Source organism: Chiloscyllium punctatum, chromosome 5, assembly GCF_047496795.1.
Source record: "Chiloscyllium punctatum isolate Juve2018m chromosome 5, sChiPun1.3, whole genome shotgun sequence".
In the NCBI taxonomy this organism is placed as follows: domain Eukaryota; kingdom Metazoa; phylum Chordata; class Chondrichthyes; order Orectolobiformes; family Hemiscylliidae; genus Chiloscyllium; species Chiloscyllium punctatum.
In genome coordinates this window covers 31354374-31362735 of record NC_092743.1, presented here as the reverse complement: position 1 = coordinate 31362735, position 8362 = coordinate 31354374, and the positions used below count along the sequence as shown (strand labels likewise).

The 8362-nt window shown below is 48.1% G+C and overlaps 1 protein-coding gene across 4 annotated transcripts in view; it reads right to left on the bottom strand.

Annotated features, from left to right (window-relative positions):
* Positions 1–4652: 4652 nt before the first annotated feature.
* Positions 4653–8362, bottom strand: part of zfat (zinc finger and AT hook domain containing) — a 236288-nt gene continuing 232578 nt past the window's right edge. For all 4 annotated transcript variants that reach the window (XM_072569983.1, XM_072569985.1, XM_072569982.1 and 1 more), the window contains one exon: positions 4653–5739. In XM_072569983.1, coding sequence (XP_072426084.1) covers positions 5494–5739 — 246 coding nt within the window. In that variant the 3' untranslated portion in view covers positions 4653–5493. The remainder of the gene's footprint in view (positions 5740–8362) is intronic.

Sequence of the window (8362 nt, the reverse complement as noted above, 5' to 3'; positions counted from 1 at the left end):
TTAAAAGCTTGCTGTACCTGCATGTTAGCCTTCAGTGACTCATTGATAAGGACAGAGCTGAAAATGTGTTGCTGGAAAAGCGCAGCAGGTCAGGCAGCATCCAAGGAACAGGAGAATCGACGTTTCGGGCATAAGCCCTTCTTCAGGAATGAGGAAAGTGTGTCCAGCAGGCTAAGATAAAAGGTAGGGAGGAGGGACTTGGGGGAGGGGTGTTGGAAATGCGATAGGTGGAAAGAGGTTAAGGTGAGGGTGATAGGCCGGAGTGGGGTGGGGGCGGAGAGGTCAGGTAGAAGATTGCAGGTTAGGAAGGCGGTGCAGAGTTCGAGGGATTTGACTGAGACAAGGTGGGGGGAGGGGAAATGAGGAAACTGGAGAAATCTGAGTTCATCCCTTGTGGTTGGAGGGTTCCTAGGCGGAAGATGAGGCTCTCTTCCTCCAACCGTCGTGTTGCTATGGTCTGGCGATGGAGGAGTCCAAGGAGCTGCATGTCCTTGGTGGAGTGGGAGGGGGAGTTGAAGTGTTGAGCTACGGGATGGTTGGGTTGGTTGGTCCGGGTGTCCCAGAGGTGTTCTCTGAAACGTTCCGCAAGTTGGCGGCCTGTCTCCCCAATATAGAGGAGGCCACATCGGGTGCAGCGGATGCAATAGATGATGTGTGTGGAGGTGCAGGTGAATTTGTGGCAGATATGGAAGTATCCCTTGGGGCCTTGGAGGGAAGTAAGGGGGGAGGTGTGGGCGCAAGTTTTGGATTTCTTGCGGTTGCAGGGGAAGGTGCTGGGAGTGGAGGTTGGGTTGGTGGGGGGTGTGGACCTGACGAGGGAGTCACGGAGGGAGTGGTCTTTTCGGAACGCTGATAGGGGAGGGAAGGGAAATATATCCCTGGTGGTGGGGTCCGTTTGGAGGTGGCGGAAATGACGGCGGATGATACGCTGTACATGGAGGTTGGTGGGGTGGTAGATGAGGACCAGTGGGGTTCTGTCCTGGTGGTGATTGGAGGGGCGGGGCTCAAGGGTGGAGGAGCAGGAAGTGGAAGAGATGCGGTGGAGGGCATCGTCGACCACGTCTGGGGGGAAATTGCGGTCCTTGAAGAAGGAGGCCATTTGGGTTGTACGGTTTTGGAACTGGTCCTCCTGGGAGCAGATGTGGTGGAGACGAAGGAATTGGGAATATGGGATGGCATTTTTACAGGGGGCAGGGTGGGAGGAGGTGTAGTCTAGGTAGCTGTGGGAGTCGGTCGGTTTATAATAAATGTCCGTGTTGATTCGGTCGCCAGAGATAGAAATGGAAAGGTCTAGGAAGGGGAGGGAGGAGTCTGAGATGGTCCAGGTGAATTTGAGGTCGGGGTGGAAGGCGTTGGGAAAGTGGATGAACTGTTCAACCTCCTCGTGGGAGCACGAGGCAGCGCCGATACACTCATCGATGTAGCGGAGGAAAAGGTGGGGGGTGGTGCCAGTGAAGCTGCGGAAGATGGACTGTTCCACATATCCTACGAAGAGGCAGGCATAGCTGGGGCCCATGTGGGTGCCCATGGCTACTCCTTTGGTTTGGAGGAAGTGGGAGGATTGGAAAGAAAAGTTGTTCAGGGTGAGGACCAGTTCAGTCAGTCGAAGGAGGGTGTCAGTGGAAGGGTACTGGTTGGTATGGCGGGAAAGGAAGAAGCAGAGGGCTTTGAGTCCTTCGTGATGGGGGATAGAGGTGTACAGGGACTGGATGTCCATGGTGAAGATAAGGCGTTGGGGACCGGGGAAGCAAAAATCATGGAGGAGGTGGAGGGCGTGGGTGGTGTCCCGAATATAGGTGGGGAGTTCTTGGACTAAGGGGGACAGGACCGTGTCGAGGTATCAGAGATGAGTTCGGTGGGGCAGGAGCAGGCTGAGACAATGGGTCAGCCGGGGCAGTCAGGTTTGTGGATTTTGGGCAGGAGATAGAAAGGGGCGGTGCGGGGTTGTGGGACTATGAGGTTGGAGGCGGTGGATGGGAGATCCCCTGAGGTGATGAGGTTATGGATGGTCTGGGAGATGATGGTTTGGTGGTGGGAGGTGGGGTCATGGTCAAGGGGGCAGTAGGAGGAGGTGTTTGTGAGCTGGCGTTTAGCCTCAGCGGTGTAAAGGTCGGTGCGCCAAACTACTACCGCACCTCCCTTTTCTGCTGGTTTGGTAGTGAGGTTGGGGTTGGAACGGAGGGAGTGGAGGGCTGCACGTTCCGAGGGTGAGAGGTTGGAGTGGGTGAGAGGGGTGGAGAAGTTGAGGTGGTTAATGTCGCGGCGGCAGTTGGCTATAAAGAGATCGAGGGCGGGTAAGAGGCCAGCACGGGGTGTCCAGGTGGATGGGGTGAGGCGGGAAAAGGGGTCGTCAGAGGGTGGGCGAGAGTCTTGGTTGAAGAAATAGGCGCGGAGGCGAAGGCGGCGGAAGAATTGTTCGATGTCACGCCGCGTGTTGAACTCGTTAATCCCAGAGTGTAGGGGAATGAAGGTGAGGCCTCTGCTGAGGACTGATCTTTCATCCCCAGAGAGGGTTAGTTCTGGAGGGATGGTGAAAACATGGCAGGGCTGGGAGCTAGGACCTGGTGTGGGGCTGGAGCTGGGAGTGGGGGCGGGGGACGGAGATCGGCGTGGGGGCGGAGTTGTGTGTGGTATCGGAGATCGGCATGGGGGCGGGGTGAGGCGTGGTGACGGAGATCGGCGTGGGGGCAGGGTTAGGTGTAGTGACAGGGATTGGCGTGGGGGTGGAGTTAAGCGTGGTGATGGAGATCGGCGTGGGGGGCGGAGACACATGTGGCGTTGTGGTCATGCAGGTTAGTGATGTCACTGGGGGCGGAAGTGGCTGCGGCGACGGCAACCCAGGGGGCGGAAGTGGCTGTGGCGACGACAGAGACAGTGTTATTCCCGATAGCCGCGGAGGCTGCTAATCTGTCGGCGATGGTCTTCCTGGCGATTGTGGAGGCGGTTGTCTGGGCGGCGATCGCGGAGGCTGCGAGGTCGGTGGGGGCGGAAGTGACGTCACGGTCCGTGGAGGCGGTTGTTGCCGCGGGCTCTGTAGCGGCCGCGTGGTTAATGGCGCTGGACTGATTTCAGAGGCCGATGGAAGATTCTGGAACAGTTGAGGAATCCAGAGTGTGGGGGTAAGTACATGAAAGTTTTTGGTACTTACTGTCTTTAATTTCTGATATGGCTCGGAAGAACTGTTTGTTTAGTGTATGGATTCTTCTGTGGATGAAGAACAGTGGAGGTCCTTTGCAGGTCTGTGAGAGTGTTGTCCTGAGCTGGGGTAGGGCTGACTGCAGGGAATGTAGGTAGCGGCGCATGGCTGCAAGCATGGAGCGGAGGATCCAGAGGGAGGTCTGTTGTTGGAGGCTTCGGATTTGTTGTAGATACTGGTTGTCCTGGTTGGGTCCAAATTTTGTTGGTCGGAACGTAGTCCGGACTGCGAGGTCGGTGGGTCAAATCCCTCGAACTCAGCACCACCTTCCTAACCTGCAATCTTCTTCCTGACCTCTCTGCCCCCACCCCACTCCGGCCTATCACCCTCACCTTAACCTCCTTCCACCTATCGCATTTTCAATGCTCCTCCCCCAAGTCCCTCCTCCCTACCTTTTATCTTAGCCTGCTGGACACACTTTCCTCATTCCTGAAGAAGGGCTTATGCCCGAAACGTCGATTCTCCTGCTCCTTGGATGCTGCCTGACCTGCTGCGCTTTTCCAGCAACACATTTTCAGCTCTGATCTCCAGCATCTGCAGTCCTCACTTTTTCCTCATTGATAAGGACACCAAGATTCCTTTGTGCATCTATACTTTCCAACATCTTATTGTTTAATAATTTTTTACATCTGTTCCTCCTAGAATCATACAATCCATTCGGCCTATCAAGTCTGCACTGACCTTCCAACCAGCTTCCCACTCAGACCCACTACCCCACAACTCCAAATTTACTATGGCTAATCCACCTAGCTTGCACATCCCTGGACACTACAGGGCAACTTAGCATGGCCAATCCTCCTAACCTGTACATCTTTGAACTGGGGGAGGATACAGGAACACCCATTGGAAACCCACACAGACACAGGGAGAACGTGCAAACTCCACTCAGACAGTCACACAAAGCTGAAATTGAACCCAGGTCCCTGGCGCTGTGAGGCAGCAGTGCTAACCACCGTGTTACCATGTAATTTTTTGTTGTAAATCATGAACTTTCTTTAAAGGTCTAGATTACTGAGGAAGGCATTTCGTTTAGCCTCTACAACCAGTAACTTATATTTGTTCTGGGTTCACTTTGCCCAACTTCTGGAAAATCTGGCTATTCTGGATTTAAGATTCCAACTTCTGGGTCACTTACTGTGACTGGAAATGCAAATCACGGAAATGGTTCCAATACTACACTCCTGATCTGAGAGTGAAAATTCAAGCCCAAATCGAAGTCAGTGATGTCATGATGACTATGAGAAAAATGCTTTTTTATTGTGTTCATCATATGCTTATCACTAAAGGTCAGCATCTGTTAAAGTTACACATATTGGAAGATCTGTTCTGTCTTCTAAGAATTTCCTGGTTTATTTCAGAATTCCAACATCTGCAAGTTTTCCGCATCTTTATTCTTCTTTTTGCAGTTATACTATTACTTTTTAAATAACAATCAAGTAGAAATTATTGCACAAAGTCATGTTGCTTCGATACTTTATTCAATGTGGTTGTCACACTGATACTTCATTCACAGCCTACAGCACAGAAGAAAATCAGTTTAACATGCTCCCACCTCTGATCTAATGACATTCTAATATAACTTGACCAGTTTTCAGGAGATATGAGGCTCTGAATATAGCTCTGTGTCAAGATCAAGATCAAATAAATTAAAAATTTCCTTACCCTTCATACAAATCTCATTTTTACCTGTAATCCAAGTAGACCTGTATTTCACGATAATGTCAGGCAGAAACTACTTTAAAAAAAATCAGAAAGAAAAACCAAACTCTATTGTCAGGCGTCCATAGCTGTGGGCTCCCTGAGATTCTCCAGTCTGGGTTTTCTGTCTCCCAATTGCTCCCTTCAACCTGTCCACGTGAGGTGGAATTATAGAAAATTATTAAGCCCTTTCCACTACCTTCATGACGGAATTCATGGATCTAAACATATGGGCTACTTTGAGTGCTTCTGTGGCACTATTCCTTGATTTAGCCATCTTGTTGTTCCTGATCAATTCAAACAAAAGCATGGATCTGGGAAAGTAGCTTGGCTGAGTGGACAAGAGTAGATGGGAGACTAGGAAGGATATGTGTAGACCGGGAAAAAGCTAGTTACAAAATAGACACATGAAGTAACAGAAGGAAATGTATTGCCCTTTTATCTGGAGAATTCCTGTTTGGTTATTTTCTGCCAGTCTGACCTGAACAGGTTACACTGATTCGAATATTCTTGCCACTATTTATGCAAAATAGAAACAGGGGCTTTAGAGCCTTCTTGTTCAAACCAGCTGAAGTCCTGGTTAAAAATGATGGAAGCAGTTACAGTTCCTCAATTTGCTGCTCTGTGGTTTGGTCTTCTGCTTGCACAGCCTCCTGCACATAGACAATGAACTCGGATGTTTCTTCGCCCTGAGTGTAAACAGTCACTGTCTCAATCCCTTCCACATCATCAGAAGAGACTACAACTTGCTCTACCAAATGATGACCCTCTCCGAGCTCCACTGAAGCTTGCTCCAAGGCTTGTTGGATCATCATTGCATGATTGCCTGCTGTTTCATCCTCAGCCTGAAGATAAGAAATGAACCAAAAAGGAAGGAATTAGAGAAATTTCCCAACTCAAGTCCTAACCTCAGAGATATCTTACCACAGAATGCTATACATTTTTATGTGTTCCCAAACTCCTCCAATTTTCTTCCTTCTTCTCCAAAATGTGCTGGCTTTTTACCTAAAACCTCAATGACAATAAATGACTGTACTTCCTGAGTGACGCAAAGCTGGGAAAGATACATTTTCGATCACAGCTGTTACTGCAGGACCATATGTGGAACTGCCATGGGTCACTGACTGTAAAGGCTATGTGCAATGCTTGAAACATAGCTTCTGCAGGAAGCTCTTAACTTCGGCATGCGCAATGCATGATGGGCCCCACTAAAATTAAACTTTGAGACTGGTCTAAATAACTGGGATAGACACTACCCACATAATCTGTATAATTCTCCACTCAGTGAATATTGCTGGGAAAATAATCATCATTTTATCAGGAGCATATGATACACTTTCAGATATGGGACTATTTGCCAGACTTCTTTTGTTAAAAGACTTCATTTGCTGAGTTAATGGTCTGTTTGAACAAACTCCATCCTGTCTCCAACCCATTCATTGACATAATGCAAATAATTCAACTCAAATAAATCTCAGCTTTCTGTCCTTGCACAACCCGAGGGTGAGACAGACATCCAGTATGACAAGAGGGATATACTGTGACTCTCTACTGACAGATACCTTAACGACCACAGGCAATGCGGGTCCACCTGACTCAGCGAATCTCATTCCAGGTAGCTACAGATGTCAGTAAGTGACCTGTCATAATTGCTGATGACAATACAATGGTCAGTACTATTCCTGACTTTTCAGTGCCTAAAAATGTCCTTGTCCAATTGCCAAGACTGGGACAATATCCAGGTTTGGATATAAAATGCAAACAGTTTTCAAGACACACAAATGCCAAGCAATAACAATCTCCAACAAAGGAGAATCTAACCATCTCCACTTGACATTCAATGGCATTACCATTACTGAATAACCCATTTTCAACATTCTGGAGCTTAACGTTGACCAGAAACTGAACTGGACCAGTCATCTAAATACTGTGGCTAAAACAGCAGGTCAGTGGCTGGGAATTCTGATGTCAGTAACTGGGAATTCTGACGTCAATAACTCACTTCCCAACTCCCTCAAACCTGTTCACCATCTACTAGGCAGAAGTTGAATAATCTCTTTGTTGGCACTACATCCAAAAAGTAAATGTTCACTTCATCTACTATGATGCACAGTGGCTGTAGTATACATTATATGTTAGATAAACTCCAGCAATTCACCAAGGCTCCTTTAAATACAACTTCCAAACCTAGGTCCTCTACCAGAAGGCCAAGTACAATAGATGCATGAGCACACCAACAACTGCAAGATCTCTCTAAGTCGCACAACATCCTGATATGGAACTGTATTACCACTCCATCAGTGTCACTGGGTAAAATCTTGGAACTGCTTTCTTAACAGCAAATCTGCACCAGACAGACTGTAATAATTCAACGTAGCTCACTACTGCATTCTAAGAGCAATTAGCAGTGGGCAGCAAATGTTGATCCAGTCAACTTAACCACATCCCATGAAAGGATTTAAAAAAAAGAGATATACTATTTTAATTTATCAAGCCTGCTTCTCCCCACAGACAATGCACTAACTATGCCATAATTCTCTCTACTGCTTGGTGCCAGCAGACCACAACCAGCCTGCTCCTTCTGGATAACACTGTCACCCAACTATCAAAATATATGGCTTCAAGGCTGTCTTCACAGCCTCCCTGAAAAAATGCAGTACCGCCGTGGGACTCTCTTACCTAAGACTGCCCAAGTTGGAAAAAAAGTAGACAGGCAGGTGGTTGGAAGAACACAGCAAGCCAGGCAGCATCAGGAGGTGGAGAAGTCGATGCTTTGGATGTAACCCTTCTTCAGGACTAGGGGTGAGTGTAAGGGGAGCTGCAGATAAAGATAAACTCAATGTCGAGTCTTCCGGGCTGTAGGTTGCCCAGGCGGAAGATGAGATGGAAACGTTGACCTCTCTACCTCCTGATGCTGCCTGGCTTGCTCTGTTCTTCCAGCCTCCTGCCTGTCTACTTTAGATTCCAGCATCTGCAGTTTTTTTTGTCTCTAACCAAGTTGGAAAAGAAACAGCTGCAAAGATGTTAACTGTTTTTGAGCAATTGTTGTTAAGTAACTCCAACAGGCCCAGATGTTGGTCAAGTACAAATGGCGAAAAAATGCCCGAAAACCTGAGTATCCTATCCACCTGCCACTTCAAACACAACCTGTACCATGTGTGACAAATTGTGTGGATTTGGTATTAAACTTTTTAGTCACCAAAGGACTCTCAATTTTGGAGTGGAAGAAAGGGACAGTGACACTGCCCAAGGAAAAGATAGTCCTGCTTTCTTGCTCTTTATCAGAGTTGCAAGGTAGAGTTACATAAGCTGTTCCTTATTATGGTATAGCAAAGGAATTGGGAGTGTAAGAGAATGACTATCAAGAGCAAGAAAGTGAAGTGACTTTCGAGAACTTCATAATCAAGTGTCCGGGAGTAAGAAAGGGTGTGATGAACAACAGTTTCTCACATGGTTACTATTATTTAG